The sequence below is a fragment of the Gigantopelta aegis genome, chromosome 11, assembly GCF_016097555.1.
Source record: "Gigantopelta aegis isolate Gae_Host chromosome 11, Gae_host_genome, whole genome shotgun sequence".
In the NCBI taxonomy this organism is placed as follows: domain Eukaryota; kingdom Metazoa; phylum Mollusca; class Gastropoda; order Neomphalida; family Peltospiridae; genus Gigantopelta; species Gigantopelta aegis.
This window is the reverse complement of record NC_054709.1, coordinates 22,762,067-22,781,296: the sequence shown is the minus strand read 5'-3', so window position 1 is coordinate 22,781,296 and position 19,230 is coordinate 22,762,067. Positions and strand designations below refer to the sequence as shown.

Genomic DNA, 19,230 nt, shown 5'->3' with positions numbered 1-19,230 from the left:
CATCCGTAAAGAAACATCTTTCTTCTTTGCAATCACCACTGGTGATGCCCACGGGCTGTGAGACCTCCGGATGATTCCACACAACAAAAGCTGTCATAAATGTTGTTTGACCTCTTCGTACATAGCCGGCGGAATGCGGCGATGCCGTTGCTTGAACGGGGTACTGTCAATAAGCTCAATTCTGTGCTGTACCTTAGTACAGTGCCCAATGTCGAACTCACTTGCAGAAAAGACATCTTGATAATTTAAAATCAAGTTGGTCCCCTCCCGCAACTTCTCCAGAGTTAGTCCTTGTGAAGGGAGAGTAATCTTCTGCAGCAACCACTCGTCATCTTCCTCCTTTTGTTCTACGTCTTCCAAAGTTACTTCCTGTATCTCACACAAAAGGCCCTTAGACGGAATAACAACGGTCTGAGTAGTTACATTGGACAATCTTACCTCGACTGGAGAATTGGATCTGTACTGGTACCTAAATACAACAGGCGATACCTCTAAATCTGGATGATCACATTTCCCTGTTGTTGCCATCATCGCACATGTATCCATGTAAGGAATCTTCTTATCCAGGTACCCAGGGATAGTAATGGTCGAATTAGGTGGAATAGTAATGCTATCTCTCTGTGCACTCCTAACCAGACCTAATCTACTGTAACACAATGCTCCTGAAAGCAAGGTACCAAGGTGTACGCAATTCCGCTACTTGTAGAAATCTATCACCATAAGTTTGGCGACATTCATCTAAAGCAGAGGTTAAAACATTTGTTCCCAATAAAATTGGAACACTAGCGTTGTAACTGCTATCCGGAACAACCAAAAACAAACAAAACCTAGGTGAATCAGTCAAACCCTGTAACACCACAGTCGTTTCAATATATCCTTTATATGGTAGTGACTGACCGTCCGCACATTCAATATTCAACAGATCAGTCAGAGGATGAATATCTGCTTCCTTGAGATAATCGGAATAAAAGGTTTTGCTGACTGTTGAAACAGTGGAACTTGTGTCCAACAAAGCTGTACACAAATTACCACCAACAACAACGGAAACCTCATTCGCTTCACCAATGAGACCCTCTGGAATGGAAGAGAAAACCTTGGAGCATTTGCCTGCGCCAACTTTTGTTTGCTCCCCAACAAAAGTGGTCTTCAGTTTAAATCCAGAGGCTCATTTCTGCAACCTATGGCTATGTGTCCAACTTGTCCACATTTCCAACACTGTATCTCCTTTCGACGTTGTGGAGTTCTGCCTGAAGAAGACTGTGCATGGGTTCTTACACCCTTATAAGTCGAAGGTGTGGTGGGTGGCTGTCTATCAGGTGTGGGACCTCTGGTTGGCCTGTCATGTAACTGAGTCTCTAACTTGTCGAATCTTGAAGAAAGTTGGTACATCATGGCCTCAAGTTTCTTGATACCCTCCATTTCGGACGGTGGTGGAGGTGGAGCGAGCAAACTCCTCTTGACCGGAACAGGCTTCTTGGTGGGTTGCTTCGTCCTGATGAAAACCGAAACCATATGGTTCTGTTCAACTCGGCGCAGCTCCACTCTCAGTCTGTCAAAATCTTGGATCTTGTCAAAGATATGGCCACTACAATCCTTGATCCACTGTTGTAGTCCACCCCAAAATCTAGTTCGCAGCATGTGGTTGGCATTCATCTGATCTGCGTTGCTCTTGAAAGCTCTATAAAACAAATCCTCTACTCGACAACCCCAAGACGAAACATCTTCGCCATCTTGTTGCCGAGCGCTGTAAAACTCGCCAAGAAGTGCCTCACCCTCATCAACAGACCCATAAATACTTTGTAGTTTATGAACCAACTGACTAAGGCTAGCATCAGAACCTAGGCGCATTGCAACCGTAGCCGCATCGCCTTTAAGAGACCGCCTGACTGCCTGGGTAATTACCTCAGGAGAGTGCTTCTTGTCTCTCTTAAGACAATCTATCTCATAGACCCAAGTATCAAAAGAACTTTCTGCTTTGACACCAATGTCACCTGAGAAAAAAGAAATTCTGGGTGGTTGACTAATCTCAACCGTACTAACAACTGGTTTCTGTTCTTTCGGTTCAGTTCCTCCTAGCGATTCAGCATAAGCTAAAGCCCAAGCTTTGAAGTCCTCGGGGCTATCCATCTTGGGTTTGATTCCAAGTTTCTTAAAAGTGGAAAGCAAAGTTGGAACCTCTTCCATGGTAATATGGTCAGAAGTAGATGTATCATCTTCCAAACCACTGGCCTCAAACAGACCTCCAAATTGTGCTATCCTGAAAATCAATGAAATGTAACGTTATAAATGACACCTGCAAGAGAAACAAAATGCTTTCTTTTCCTCGAACAATGCAAAGGTATCAGAGCTGAAATTCAATCCAAACAATATAAAATTTATGAGCAAATAAATCACATTTAGGTAATATCAATACACATCACAATACATACAAGAAATACAGCATACATACAACAAGGGATTTATGCGAGTATCTATTCACTCTGTGCCACTTTCTGATAAAGAAAGTGTCAATTCCAAACAAGAACAAGGTGTATCACTGGTGATCACCTCTTGGTCAATTAAACAAACATCAAATATTTACACGTCAAACACCTTGAATCTGGCAACACACCCTGGGTGCACTACTATAAGACAGAACGCCTTAAAACTAGCACCCAGATTAAATACCTTGAAAGTAAACAACACCCAAAATATTTGGGCAACTACAACTCTAAGGCCAGGATGTCACTAACACCACCTGAAATAACACATTCACATCTGCGCTGCTGTGTATCAGTGTGTATGTATGTATGTGCGTCAAGAAAGAAAAGCTGAAAAGAAACAGTACTCAGCAAAATTTAGAATTGTGCAATGCAATGTGTATTAAATGCAAAACAATTACTAAAATTAATATCAGGTGCAACCTAACAATAATATAGTTATAATTAAACTATTTTAGTTCCTAACTATTATTGCATTACATTATTTCCAGTTATGGAGTCCCTATCTAATTTAATTTCTATTCAATACTACAGGATGCTTTTTGTCATATAAAATGACACTAAACTAACATTCAAATAACCCACAGCAAGGATGAAGATCACAGAATGCTAAATTAAATAGTATGTCATCACATCAAAATGGGGAAAAAAAAAAAAAAAAAAAAAAAAAATGAAGGAAAAAAAAAAATCAGGAATAAAACACAATAACAAATATTACACCAAGTAAGGATGAAGAAGAAGGCCAAAAAAAAAATCAGGAACAAACCACAAATTAAAAGAAATAATTAAAAACAAAAATTACAAACAAAAATTTTTTGTTTTGGTAGGCATTCAACACCTTTACACATGTGCACATACTTATCTGGAAAACGGTAAAGTTGTAATATAAAACGGTAAAGTTGTAATATAAAACGGTAAAGTTGTAATATAAAATGGTAAAGTTGTAATATAAAACTGTTCGTTTAATAAATTTTTCATTTTATATGGATTGCAGAATAACTAAAATAACCGGTTACTATCTTAAGATATTGGCTTTAATGCCGCTCGGCTGAGCCTCGAAGCGTTTGCCATTCTAACCTTCAGTAACCTGGCAGTTCTTCTTATATATTGTTTCCGCGCACGACAGAAAAAGAAGTTCGTTTTGTTAAACAACACCACTAGAGCACATTGATTAATTTATCATCGGCTATTGGATGTCAAACATTTGGTGATCTGGCATATAGTGTTAGAGAGGAAACCCGCTACATGTTTCCATTAGTAGCAACGGATATTTTACATACACCATCCCATAGTCAGGATAGCACATACCACGGCATTTGATACCAGTTGTGGTGTACTTACTAGAACGAGAAGCATTCCAATGGGCCCAGCGACGGGGATCAATCCTAGACCAAGCACGCATCAAGCGAACGCTTTGCCACTGTGCTACCTAAAGCCTTCTCATCATGTATTTCTACACGAAAATTATTTGTAATCCATGTAAACAATGCGTAATGCTTCGTTTGAAAACCTATATAGCCGTTTTAAAGTAATGCTAATATGACAAACATGTTGTTATCCAGATTCGGGCATTGTCGTTTAATTCGGGCAAAAACCAGCCTGCCCCCGACCCCCAACACAAATGGTAGCCCGTACGCCTGTGTAATTCTCTTATGGATTTGCCTAGTACCGAGTCAGATTTTAAACAGGCTAATCAATGATAACCTACTAAATACCAAGTTGCATGTTAACGGAATCTGACTGGAACGTTACTGTATTTAGCGGTTCTACTTGATTTGGTTCAAACTATCAACTGTAGACGTGTACGTTCAGTTTGTTAAAGCAGTCCGTATGATCTGAAGCTTATCTCGTAAATAATGACAATCATGTGTACTCACTGACACGAAACAGGAAGTGAATACGCCAATTCACCGATTCTGTAAAAATATGCGCAAGACCGGAAGCACTTTGCAAAGACACATTACCAGACACAGAAATCCACTTCGCTGTTGTTATCTTGCACCAGTGTCTTGCGGATCGACACGCTCGGGTTAAAGAGAAAATTGAGGTTAATATTGGTAAACTCCGTTATCGTCTTTATCTAACTGGTCGTAGTCGAACGTACATACGGCACACGGGAACAAAACAATTCTGCGACCAGAAAATGATCTACCTACATTCCTTCTCACAGGGAACGCTTTTAAATTCGATGGAATTTAATGAATGAATGAATGAATGAATGTTTAACGACACCCCAGCACGAAAAATATATCGTCTATTGGGTGTCAAACTATGGTAAATGCAAACAAACATCAAAATAAAAATTCAAAAATATATTAAATCAAAACTTAAAATTTATCTAAAATTTTGAATAAAAGTCAGTATCACGTAAAATTGTAATAAAACTTCTGGATGGAATCGAAAGGATTCCATCACAGTTCTTTGACCAAATACATCTTTTCGAGTTTCTTTCAGATGATATCATTCCACCAAAATGTGATGCACCGTCAGAGTACATTGATAGTGGTCACATTGAGGTGGATGATCTTTCTTCAAGATAAATGAATGGGTCAAGTAAGTATGACCGATGCGAGCACGACACAAGACTATTTCATCATTCTTGCACTGCCTCTAGGAGGCTGCCACTCTCCCAAAACGGGCTTGATGGCATGAAGCTTGTTCGCAAACACACCGCCGCAATCATTTTGCAAGTCGAAAAGATAAATTGGTTGATACTTTGTTTAAAATCAGTATAAGGCACACCAACCCTGGTATGAAGCAAATCCAAAGCAGACTTGGCAGCTGAATCTGACTTTTCATTACCCCTGATATCAACATAGCTGGGCACCCAACAAAATACAATACTGACAATGGATAAAAAGACACACTTTCGTATCACCAACCCAGCCAAGCGATGGTCCAGCTTCATAGTTCGTAAATCTATGGAATTTACTACAAATTATTTATTTCTGAGCCGATTGTTTTCTAAATTGCACAGAAATTAATTTTTATATTTTAGATTATTATTATTTCAGCACACTTCTACTTTTCTTCTTACGTCAAACCAAACTGAAATTATTTACAAAACCACATCATTTGTGTAGGAGGATGGGACAGACTATAGTGCATATTCCATAGACGACAATACTAACATGTGGTAAAACTGTTATACGCAGTGTTTCATTCAACATGGGGCCGGACCTAGCCTAGTTGTAGAACACCACCCACCCCACCCTTAAAGTAAATCGAAAAGAAACTGGGTTAAGCTGCTCATTTACGACAATGGGAAGCATCTAGTTACTATGTTCGGGCCAAATTTGTAATTAACGATCTAGTTTGTAAGAAGTACCCCTTTCTAATTTAAAGAACGACCTATTCTCTATTAGCAATAGGTTCTTATTCTGTAATAAAACTGGGCCTATCTTATAATAAAAATAAGTGAACTATTTTTAACCTAGAAAAATGGATAGAACCTAATGTTTTTTCGAGGTATTATTTTTCTTCTTTTTTTGTTATTTATTAATTTGCCTTTGTAAGTTGTATTGTTACATATCGCTATGTATTTTATATGTATCAGTATATTACAGGTGCACTGCGATATGTGTAGGTATGATGGAGATATATATATATATTTTTTTTTAAGTGGCTATTCTAATGTCTGTGTTATAGTATTTGATCTTTGTTTAATATTGGCGGATGGTAAGTGGCTATTCTAATGCCTGTGTTAAAGTCCTTGGTCCTAGTTTAATATGGGCGGATGGTAAGTGGCAATTCTAATGTCTGTGTTATAGTACTTGATCTTAGTTTAATATGGGCGGATGGTAAGTGGCTATTCTAATGTCTATGTTAAAGTTCTTGGTCCTAGTTTAATATGGGCGGATGGTAAGTGGCTATTCTAATGGCTGTGTTAAAGTCCTTGGTCCTAGTTTAATATGGGCGGATGGTAAGTGGCTATTCTAATGTCTGTGTTATAGTACTTGATCTTAGTTGAATATGGGCGGATGGCAAGTGGCTATTCTAATGCCTGTGTTAAAGTCCTTGTCCCAGGTTTAATACTGGCGGATGGTAAGTGGCTACATGTATTCTAATGTCTGTGTTAAGGTCCCTGGTCCTAGTTTAATATGGTCGGATGGTAAGTGGCTATTCTAATGTCTGCGTTACAGTACGTGATCTTAGTTTAATATGGGCGGATGGTAAGTGGCTATTCTAATGCCTGTGTTATAGTTCTTGGTCCTAGTTTAATATGGGCGGATGGTAAATGGCTATTCTAATGTCTGTGTTATAGTACTTGATCTTAGTTGAATATGGGCGGATGGTAAGTGGCTATTCTAATGTCTGTGTTATAGTTCTTGGTCCTAGTTTAATATGGGCGGATGGTAAGTGGCTATTCTAATGTCTGTGTTATAGTACTTGTCCCAGGTTTAATACTGGCGGATGGTAAGTGGCTACATGTATTCTAATGTCTGTGTTAAGGTCCCTGGTCCTAGTTTGATATGGTCGGATGGCAAGTGGCTATTCTAATGTCTGCGTTACAGTACGTGATCTTAGTGTAATATGGGCGGATGGTAAGTGGCTTCTAAAGTTTGCTTTGTTTAACGACACCACTAGAGCACATTGATATATTGGATGCCAAACATTTGGTCAGTTTTGATATATAGTATTAGAGAACCTTCTAAATTTTTTCATTAGTAGCATGGACTCGTTTATATGCACCATGCCAGACAGGATAGCACATACCACGGCCTTTGATATACCAGTCATGGTGCACTGGCTAGAATGAGAAATATCCCAATGGGCCCTCCTATAGGAGGTCGATCCCAGACCGATCGCTCATCAAGCGGTTCTAATGAGATCCTTAAAATGGATCAGCCAAGTTTAATACCGACGGATGATAAATGGCAACATGTCTGTGTTAAAGTCCTTGTCCCAGGTTTAATACCAGTGGATGGTAAGTGGCTACATGTATTCTAATGCCCGTGTTAAAGTCCTAGTCCCAGGTTTAATACCGGCGGATGGTAAGTGGCTACATGTATTCTAATGTCTGTGTTAAAGTCCTTGTCCCAGGTTTAATACCGGTGGATGGTAAGTGGCTACATGCATTCTAATGCCTGTGTTAAAGTCTTAGTCCCAGGTTTAATACCGGCGGATGGTATGTGGCTACATGTATTCTAATGTCTGTGTTAAAGTCCTTGTCCCAGGTTTAATACCGGCGGATGGTAAGTGGCTACATGTATTCTAATGCCTGTGTTAAAGTCCGTGTCCCAGGTTTAACACCGGCGGATGGTAAGTGGCTACATGTATTCTAATGCATGTGTTAAAAGTCCCTGGTATTAGTTTAATACCGGTGGATGGTAAGTGGCTACATGTATTCTAATGTGTGTGTTAAAGTCCTTGTCCCAGGTTTAATACCGGCGGATGGTAAGTGGCTACATGTATTCTAATGCATGTGTTAAAGTCCCTGGTATTAGTTTAATACCGGTGGATGGTAAGTGGCTACATGTATTCTAATGTGTGTGTTAAAGTCCTTGTCCCAGGTTTAATACCGGCGGATGGTAAGTGGCTACATGTATTCTAATGTATGTGTTAAAGTCCTTGTCCCAGGTTTAATACCGGTGGATGGTAAGTGGCTACATGCATTCTAATGCCTGTGTTAAAGTCTTAGTCCCAGGTTTAATACCGGCGGATGGTATGTGGCTACATGTATTCTAATGTCTGTGTTAAAGTCCTTGTCCCAGGTTTAATACCGGCGGATGGTAAGTGGCTACATGTATTCTAATGCCTGTGTTAAAGTCCGTGTCCCAGGTTTAATACCGGTGGATGGTAAGTGGCTACATGTATTCTAATGCCTGTGTTAAAGTCCTTGTCCCAGGTTTAATACCGGCGGATGGTAAGTGGCTGCATGTATTCTAATGCATGTGTTAAAGTCCTAGTCCCAGGTTTAACACCGGTGGATGGTAAGTGGCTACATGTATTCTAATGTCTGTGTTAAAGTCCTTGTCCCAGGTTTAATACCGGTGGATGGTAAGTGGCTACATGTATTCTAATGCCTGTGTTAAAGTCTTAGTCCCAGGTTTAATACCGGCGGATGGTATGTGGCTACATGTATTCTAATGTCTGTTAAAGTCCTTGTCCCAGGTTTAATACCGGCGGATGGTAAGTGGCTACATGTATTCTAATGCCTGTGTTAAAGTCCGTGTCCCAGGTTTAACACCGGCGGATGGTAAGTGGCTACATGTATTCTAATGCATGTGTTGAAAGTCCCTGGTATTAGTTTAATACCAGTGGATGGTAAGTGGCTACATGTATTCTAATGTGTGTGTTAAAGTCCTTGTCCCAGGTTTAATACCGGCGGATGGTAAGTGGCTACATGTATTCTAATGCATGTGTTAAAGTCCCTGGTATTAGTTTAATACCGGTGGATGGTAAGTGGCTACATGTATTCTAATGTGTGTGTTAAAGTCCTTGTCCCAGGTTTAATACCGGCGGATGGTAAGTGGCTACATGTATTCTAATGCATGTGTTAAAGTCCGTGGTATTAGTTTAATACCGGCTGATGGTAAGTGGTTACATGTATTCTAATGTCTGTGTTAAAGTCCTTGTCCCAGGTTTAATACCGGCGGATGGTAAGTGGCTACATGTATTCTAATGCCTGTGTTAAAGTCCGTGTCCCAGGTTTAACACCGGCGGATGGTAAGTGGCTACATGTATTCTAATGCATGTGTTAAAAGTCCCTGGTATTAGTTTAATACCGGTGGATGGTAAGTGGCTACATGTATTCTAATGTGTGTGTTAAAGTCCTTGTCCCAGGTTTAATACCGGCGGATGGTAAGTGGCTACATGTATTCTAATGCATGTGTTAAAGTCCCTGGTATTAGTTTAATACCGGTAGATGGTAAGTGGCTACATGTATTCTAATGCCTGTGTTAAAGTCGTTGTCCCAGGTTTAATACCGGCGGATGGTAAGTGGCTACATGTATTCTAATGCATGTGTTAAAGTCCTAGTCCCAGGTTTAACACCGGTGGATGGTAAGTGGCTACATGTATTCTAATGTCTGTGTTAAAGTCCTTGTCCCAGGTTTAATACCGGTGGATGGTAAGTGGCTACATGTATTCTAATGCCTGTGTTAAAGTCTTAGTCCCAGGTTTAATACCGGCGGATGGTATGTGGCTACATGTATTCTAATGTCTGTTAAAGTCCTTGTCCCAGGTTTAATACCGGCGGATGGTAAGTGGCTACATGTATTCTAATGCCTGTGTTAAAGTCCGTGTCCCAGGTTTAACACCGGCGGATGGTAAGTGGCTTCATGTATTCTAATGCATGTGTTGAAAGTCCCTGGTATTAGTTTAATACCAGTGGATGGTAAGTGGCTACATGTATTCTAATGTGTGTGTTAAAGTCCTTGTCCCAGGTTTAATACCGGCGGATGGTAAGTGGCTACATGTATTCTAATGCATGTGTTAAAGTCCCTGGTATTAGTTTAATACCGGTGGATGGTAAGTGGCTACATGTATTCTAATGTGTGTGTTAAAGTCCTTGTCCCAGGTTTAATACCGGCGGATGGTAAGTGGCTACATGTATTCTAATGCATGTGTTAAAGTCCGTGGTATTAGTTTAATACCGGCTGATGGTAAGTGGTTACATGTATTCTAATGTCTGTGTTAAAGTCCTTGTCGCAGGTTTAATACCGGCGGATGGTAAGTGGCTACATGTATTCTAATGCCTGTGTTAAAGTCCGTGTCCCAGGTTTAACACCGGCGGATGGTAAGTGGCTACATGTATTCTAATGCATGTGTTAAAAGTCCCTGGTATTAGTTTAATACCGGTGGATGGTAAGTGGCTACATGTATTCTAATGTGTGTGTTAAAGTCCTTGTCCCAGGTTTAATACCGGCGGATGGTAAGTGGCTACATGTATTCTAATGCATGTGTTAAAGTCCCTGGTATTAGTTTAATACCGGTGGATGGTAAGTGGCTACATGTATTCTAATGTGTGTGTTAAAGTCCTTGTCCCAGGTTTAATACCGGCGGATGGTAAGTGGCTACATGTATTCTAATGTATGTGTTAAAGTCCTTGTCCCAGGTTTAATACCGGTGGATGGTAAGTGGCTACATGTATTCTAATGCCTGTGTTAAAGTCCTTGTCCCAGGTTTAATACCGGCGGATGGTAAGTGGCTACATGTATTCTAATGCATGTGTTAAAGTCCTAGTCCCAGGTTTAATACCGGTGGATGGTAAGTGGCTACATGCATTCTAATGCCTGTGTTAAAGTCTTAGTCCCAGGTTTAATACCGGCGGATGGTATGTGGCTACATGTATTCTAATGTCTGTGTTAAAGTCCTTGTCCCAGGTTTAATACCGGCGGATGGTAAGTGGCTACATGTATTCTAATGCCTGTGTTAAAGTCCGTGTCCCAGGTTTAATACCGGTGGATGGTAAGTGGCTACATGTATTCTAATGCCTGTGTTAAAGTCCTTGTCCCAGGTTTAATACCGGCGGATGGTAAGTGGCTACATGTATTCTAATGCATGTGTTAAAGTCCTAGTCCCAGGTTTAACACCGGTGGATGGTAAGTGGCTACATGTATTGTAATGTCTGTGTTAAAGTCCTTGTCCCAGGTTTAATACCGGTGGATGGTAAGTGGCTACATGTATTCTAATGCCTGTGTTAAAGTCTTAGTCCCAGGTTTAATACCGGCGGATGGTATGTGGCTACATGTATTCTAATGTCTGTTAAAGTCCTTGTCCCAGGTTTAATACCGGCGGATGGTAAGTGGCTACATGTATTCTAATGCCTGTGTTAAAGTCCGTGTCCCAGGTTTAACACCGACGGATGGTAAGTGGCTACATGTATTCTAATGCATGTGTTGAAAGTCCCTGGTATTAGTTTAATACCAGTGGATGGTAAGTGGCTACATGTATTCTAATGTGTGTGTTAAAGTCCTTGTCCCAGGTTTAATACCGGCGGATGGTAAGTGGCTACATGTATTCTAATGCATGTGTTAAAGTCCCTGGTATTAGTTTAATACCGGTGGATGGTAAGTGGCTACATGTATTCTAATGTGTGTGTTAAAGTCCTTGTCCCAGGTTTAATACCGGCGGATGGTAAGTGGCTACATGTATTCTAATGCATGTGTTAAAGTCCGTGGTATTAGTTTAATACCGGCTGATGGTAAGTGGTTACATGTATTCTAATGTCTGTGTTAAAGTCCTTGTCCCAGGTTTAATACCGGCGGATGGTAAGTGGCTACATGTATTCTAATGCCTGTGTTAAAGTCCTTGTTCCAGGTTTGATACCGGCGGATGGTAAATGGCAACATGTATTCCAATGTGTGTGTTAAAGTCCTAGTCCCAGGTTTAATACCGGCGGATGGTAAGTGGCTACATGTATTCTAAAGTCTGTGTTAAAGTCCTTGTCCCAGGTTTAATACCAGCGGATGGTTAGTGGTTATTCTAGACCTGCTCCTGCCCGACTAACCTTTAACAGCTAACCATTAACCCACTGTCCTGGACAAATAGCCCAATCAGCTGTGGCGTTTGCTCAGTATTGCCTGTATTAAGGGTTCTTGTATACCAGGGAAAAAACCCCACTGAATGGACGAATGAATAAATGAATGAATCGTATAAGACGACTACTTGAGACGTGTTTGTCGTTAACCACTAACCATTAACATCTGCCCTAGACAGACAAGCCAGACAGCTGACTAATACATCGAGTAGAGCGTGCTCGAACCGTCAGTGGATATATAAAAAACGATATGAAATAAAATAAAAATGAAATTACTGGTATTTCCTAAAGATACATACAAAAACATAAATTGGAAGCTTTAACCGTAAGCTAACCCGAAACAGATCATAATTAGTCGAAAGTAGTATTTCACACGACTTTCGGCAACAGTCGAAAATACACTAAGGTCGATTAAACCATTTTCGGCTATTTTAAATGGACTAAAAGCTTAAGCTGTTTGCAAGTCAGATCAGTTTTTGTTCCACCTGTCAAAAACCGCATTCGAATTGTTTACTGACGTATTTAAAAAATAAAATCGATTCTTAAAACTGGCGCTAAGATTACCAAAGCAGGTCGTGTAAATAGTTTCAAATGGCTTCGCTTCCGGTGGCTACAAAGGACGTCATCTGTGCATGAACGGACTCAATGTTCAGGCACTAATGACTTTTGGTCCTTTCAACGCCATATTTTCGGCTTAATCACACACACACACAAACACACACACACACACACACACACACACACACACACACACACACACACACACAGTGGGGGGCAAGGGGGCAGTTGCGCTCCCCTCCCCGAAAACAAAATCCGGAAAAATTATAGAAACTTAAAGAATAATTCTCTTCTTAACCGTTTGAGGAGTTTCAGACTATTAACTGATCATGAATTGGCTTGTGTCTGACCTGTATACAGGTTTAATTTATCTAGTTATGAAATAATTGTATATAATAATACGTTCGTTAAATCAATCACGAACGCAGACAACAGAGGAATTTACAACCAAATAACCAACTCGATCATGGCTAAAAATACAGAACGTTGTGCTTCAAAGAAACCATATAACTATTTACTGGTTATTGAGATTGACGTGTTAAGTATGCAACCTCCCTGAAATGGCTGCAAAATGATATCTGAGAGCCATTAGATATCAACATTTCCTGGATCATGCCATGAACCCTTTTCCAGGCCAAGAATTTATCTGCCTCCCACCACAAAACATCCTAGCTACGGCCCTGACACACACACACACACACACACACACACACACACACACACACACACACACACCTTATAGTATGGCATTATTCTTCTTCATATTGTTATTTTTTTGGTCCGGACTATATCATAGACATCGATACATATAGGACCAACATGGGATGGAGATGTATCGCATACTAATACTCGATAATTAAGACCTATTTCTCACGTTTACTGCGCTGTAACGTGATCCCTTGTCCGGGGCATAGCTTCCTTATCAATTCGTGCAGGAGCATCACACTTTGCAAGCACGTATAACAGTGCGCATGACAGGATAGGCAAGATGTCTTGAACCGAGTTCCGGGTCAATGATGCAACGGCTGATATAAACATAAACGAATAGTGTGAAAATCTCTTGTTTCACAACATTCTTAATGATGTTATAACTGAAAGTGAAATATCTGAAACAATCCTAAAGTTAAAAAATAACAAAGCTCCAGGTGCTGATGGAATACTTAACGAATATCTAAAACAACTTCTCCCCTGTTAATCCACGTCTATTTTAAGTTGTTTAATATTATATTAGAAACGGATATCATACCAGACAGCTCAACAGTGGAGATAATTAAACCAATGTATAAAAATAAAGGTAACTCACAGGATCCCGGCAACTATAGAGCTAGAACTCTTAATCAGTTGTGTTGGTAAACTGTTTACTGCCATTATTAATAACAGACTAAACTTTTTTGCTACTGAAGTAAACTTAATAAACAGGAATCAGGCTGAATTTCGATTTTTCAAGTCGTGGCCATTCGGGGCAAAAATCGTATATATGTGACTGGGGCTTTAGACAGCTCGCTCTGAGTAGGATCCGGACATTTTAGTGGTGTAACAATACATCGAACTATCGATATATTGCAATAGTCAGTGTCTCGATAGCAGTGCATCGATAGTTAATTCAACTATCGATAACTATCGCAATTGTTTGCTCCACTATCGATAGTTTCGATAGTATGCATAGTGAAATCCTTTGATCTTGTGGAGTGAAAATAAAGATATTCATCGTTATCCATCATTGCAAACAAGTACCTTTGTCCCTGCTACGTCGGTGCCCTCAGATAGTGTTTTCGACAGCCGGCAATATTGTCATTGCACACTAATCGCAATTAAAATCAAAACACGTGGTCAAGTTAATTTTTCTATACAAACATTGGAAACCATAATTGTTTTTTTTTTCTGCAGAAACCTTCGAAATCATAAATAGTCTAATAATAAGTTGATCTTTCTGGAAAAACATCGGACACCATAGAAAATAAGGAAGGAAATGTTTTATTTAACGACACACTCAACACATTTTATTTACGGTTATATGGCGTCAGACATATGGTTAAGGACCACACAGATATTGAGAAAGGAAACCCCCTGTCACCACTTCATCGACTACTCTTTGCGATTAGCAGCAAAGGATCTTTTATATGCACCATCCCACAGACAGGATAGCAAATATCACGGCCTTTGTTACACCAGTTGTGGAGCACTGGCTGGAACGAGAAACAGCCTAATGGGACCACCGACGGGGATCGATCCTAGACCGACCGCGCATCAAGCGAACGCTTTACCATTGGGCTCCGTCACGCCCCTCATAGAAAATAAAGTATAGCAACAACAATGTGGGAACTTTATATAAAAAATTATTAAATATGATTTCACTACCTTGTGACATAATTATAAATAACTAATTACAAACACAGACATGCACTCAAACACAAACATACGCACAGACGGACGTACACACACACACGCACACACACACACACACACACAAAACACACACGCACACACACCTACATACAGTAAATAGTTTTGCGAAATATCTAATTATATTACTGTTATCAAGCGATTTAAGAATTTACAATACTATTGCAATACTATTTCAATGGTACTATCACTATTGCAATACTATCACAATAGTAGTTTAACTATCGCAATACTATTGCAATAGTAAAACTGGCCGCAACAGTCACCCCTAGGAAATTTGATAGGAAACTTCCTTGGCCCATGGTGAAACCAAATCGTGAACATGGATGTCATGTACTTCATTAATCTGGTAGGTGTGGTCACAATATACTCAGGTAACTGTTTAAGTCCAGAGGTCTGTCCAGGGTGGGTACGTGTTTTCTGAAGTTGATTTCGTAGAGCAAGGGACAGAGAAGACAGTGTTTGAAATGTTAAGAAAACAGGATATAGTATGGTTCAAATGCGTGAGGACAACGTGTTGTCGCCCCTGCAAATTTTCCCACGACTCCAAATCTGCCCATGGTTGGAATTTTGATTTCCTGATCTACTACTCAAAAGAATTTAAGGGTCAGACGATATTTTCGACATTATTTTCTGAATTTCAATTATATTAGCTAGACCATAATGTCACGCATGGTATTGTTCCATTTTGACGAAAGTCGGTCTAAGCAACCCATAAATGCATTAAAATCCACTGTCATTGACACTGTCGACTAGTTCTAATGGCGAAAACATGCTTACATTTGCACGTAAATTAGGGCGAAAGCGAAAGGTCTGCTAAGTGCCCATAACTTGCTTTTTCACAAAGCGCTTCATTTGCACGCTTTGCACGTGTATTCCATGTTCCCAATGCTGAATTTCCGTATAATTGGAGCTTGCGTTCGTGTACGGTGCACACTCCAAATTCGACAATGGTACGACTTCAACTGACTATCGAAGATCGAGGAAGGGCTAGTGCTTGGCTTCAGGATGGCAATACGCAAAGAAATGTTGCTCTGAGACTTGGTGTCAGTCAGAGTGTAGTTGGCCGACTGTGGCAACGGTATCAAGCAACGAATTCTGTTCGAAATCGTCCACGTTCGGGAAGACCCCGAAGCACTACAAATAGAGAGGACCGCTACATCACCACTATGGCTCTACGTCAACGCACAACCACTGCACGTCGATTACGTGACAATCTGCGGATTGCGACTGGAACTCGAGTGTCTGATCAAACCATACGCAATCGTCTGAGAGCCAATAATCTACGCTGCCGTCGCCAGGCTGTTCGACCACCACTCCTACCACGTCACAGAACGGCCAGACGTCACTGGTGCACGCTTCATCTGCGGTGGCAACGTGTTCAGTGGGGTCGAGTGATGTTCACTGATGAGTCCAGGTTTAGTCTCCAGTTCAACGACGGTCGGGTTCGTGTCTATAGACGTCCTGGGGAGCGCTTCGCTGACGTTAACGTTAGACAACGTCACCGGTTCGGTGGTGGCAGCGTCATGGTGTGGGGCGGCATCTCTATCCACCACAGGACCCCCCTCTATGTGGTGGATGGCAATCTGAATGGAATCCGCTATCTGAATGAGATTATCCGGCCGTTGGTTCTCCCAGGCCTTCAGCAGATTGGCGGCGGGGCAGTTCTGCAGGATGACAATGCCAGACCCCACCGCGCCAGGGTGATAACTGACTTTCTCAGACAACAAGGTATCGCCAGGATGGATTGGCCAGCATATTCGCCTGACTTGGCCCCAATAGAGACGCCTGGGACGAATTAGGCAGGAGAGTTCGGGATAAACATGCCCCTCTGGCCAACCTTCATGATCTGGGTCAACTTCTTATGGCAGAGTGGCAGGCCATTCCCCAAGAGTTCTTAAGACGTCTGATCAACAGCATGAGGCAACGATGTGTCGAGTGTATTCGCGCCAGGGGTGGATTCACACACTATTAAACGAATGTTCTAATGTGTAAAATCCATGTTTGACAACCTTCAACTTTGACAGCATGTCATGTGACTTTCTTGTATACAGTGACGTTTATTTGTGTGTTTTTTGTAAATATGGAACAATAAATTAAATTTTTGGTGTAGTTTACATCATCAATCTAATACACTCTGAAACTTATTTGGTTATACATTTTTGACCCTTAAATTCTTTTGAGTAGTATATATGTTGTTTTTATGTCGCAAGAAACAAAAAAATGGAACATTATTTACTTTCTTATTCTTGTCAGACGTCAACGAATTGATTTTGACGTCGGGTGGTTAGCAACTTAAGATTTACAGATCTAACGCCCGGAACTATTTACAGCCGTCTCATATCATCGGCCCAGTGATAAGCCGATATCAGCTATTTTCATCTGTTAAATACAGGACGTCATTTGTATTTACGGAAACGAATGAAAAACATAACGAGAGAAAAAAAAGTAATAAAAGGCAAATACGCGGAGATGCGTGTAATTAAGAAACCGGAAGCTGAAGCTGAACACTATTCTGACAATATGATGTATATATCTCCAGTAGGATATCAATGTTGGAATAATAATACTGTAATACATATTAAATGTTTATTACATATATTTGTTGAAGATCTGTAAAACAACACGCCCATAAACGACCCAGAATAGTAATTTAATAGGATATTTGTAGTCGATTTTGCGATGATACTTTACAAAGTCCTCAATATGTAGGTGATCAACCTATATTATATTCACCATATTACGTAATCATATAGTACTAGTACTATAGTCTGTCCCTTCCTCCTACAAAAATATTTTCTTAATATGGTATGTAGTACAGTTTTATTTATTTCTGAACCGAATGTTTTTTTAACTGCACACACAAATTGTATATATTTTTGTTATTTCCAAAACAATTTTACTTTTCTTACGTCAAATCAATAGAGTAGGAGGATAGAACGAACTAATATATATATATATATATATATACACACACACAGCTGGTTGTAACCCGTGCCTTGGACGTGAAGGTTTGGATGTTGAATGTGAAGAATAAGGTCACGGACGTCAAAAACATCGCGACCTTCAATAGACGCTTTACTTTACGATGCAGATTGATTTTCAACAGCCTATTCCCCCAATTTGAGTCAATTACCTCGGTTTACCTCCCGCCTTAATTTTCTTCCAGGCCTAATCCTCCGCGATGCTGCATGCTTTTGTTTCTCGTTCTTCTTCTTCTTACGTTCGGAATTATTAGGAGATAAAACCCACTTTGGGCTACTATACATATGAATACTACTTGAACACATTGACAAACATATTGAATATATGAATAGTGTTATTATAAATTAGAGTATGCATTTAATATACAACATATATCGTTGAAATGGATCTGTTAGCCGAACACATCTTACAAAGGTAGCAAACTCAGAACTGTCCTTTTAAAAGTCGGAACGGAGTACAAAGATAGCTGTCGGCAGTGCAGATCACAGAAGGAATCAGAAGCATAGAACACTGTTAAAAAGGCCTTGCATGTTATATTATAGATTCATAGCGAACATCTTGAACGTTGGTACTATTTTACAACAATACAGTTGTATGCACAGTTATATCTGGGGCGTAGCCAGAGAGGAAAAAACGCCGAGCCAAAACCAGACCTGTAAAATAAATATCAGTGGCATGGGAAAAATAAGATAAATCTGGGGAAATTCCAGACGAGGCAAGCGCCTCGTCTACCTAATGCTGGCTACGCCATTGTATATAATAAATATGAAGGAAAGTGAATAGATGTGTATAGTTTTCCAAATCTATATCTTAAGACAGCGTCTCAAATGCCTATTAAGTTATTCTTCTTAGATAGGCAAAGACAAGGAAGGAAGGAAAGAAGGAAGGAAATGTTTTATTTAAAGACGCACTCAACACATTTTATTTACGGTTATATGGCGTCAGACATATGGTTACTGACCACACAGATATTGAGAGAGGAAATCCGATTAGCAGCAAGTGATCTTTTATTTGCACCATCCCACAGACAGGATAGTACATACCACGGCCTTTGTTACACCTGTTGTGGAGCACTGGCTGGATCGAGAAATAGACCGACGGAAATCCATCCTAGATCGACCGCGCATGTGGCGAGCGCTGTGCCACTGAGCTACGTCCCGTCCTAGGCAAAGACAAATGTGTATGGCCACTTCCTAAGTGTATACCGATATCTTATGCCTATTAAGTTATTCTTCTCAGCTAGGCAAAGACAAATGTGTATGGCCACTTCCTAAGTGTATGCCGATATCTTATGCCTATTAAGTTATTCTTCTCAGCTAG

General features: G+C 40.3%; 1 protein-coding gene across 1 annotated transcript; it reads right to left on the bottom strand.

The window, feature by feature from the left end:
* Positions 1–1,146: 1,146 nt before the first annotated feature.
* LOC121385092 (paraneoplastic antigen Ma3-like) lies at positions 1,147–2,184 on the bottom strand. The gene has a single exon (XM_041515628.1). It carries the CDS (start codon positions 2,182–2,184, stop codon positions 1,147–1,149), a length of 1,038 nt encoding a protein of 345 aa, XP_041371562.1.
* Between the last annotated feature and the right edge of the window lie 17,046 nt (positions 2,185–19,230).

Bases quoted from the DNA above. Each gene is read 5' to 3' on its own strand.
- LOC121385092 (XM_041515628.1), bottom strand. From the start codon at position 2,184: ATGGAAGAGGTTCCAACTTTGCTTTCCACTTTTAAGAAACTTGGAATC.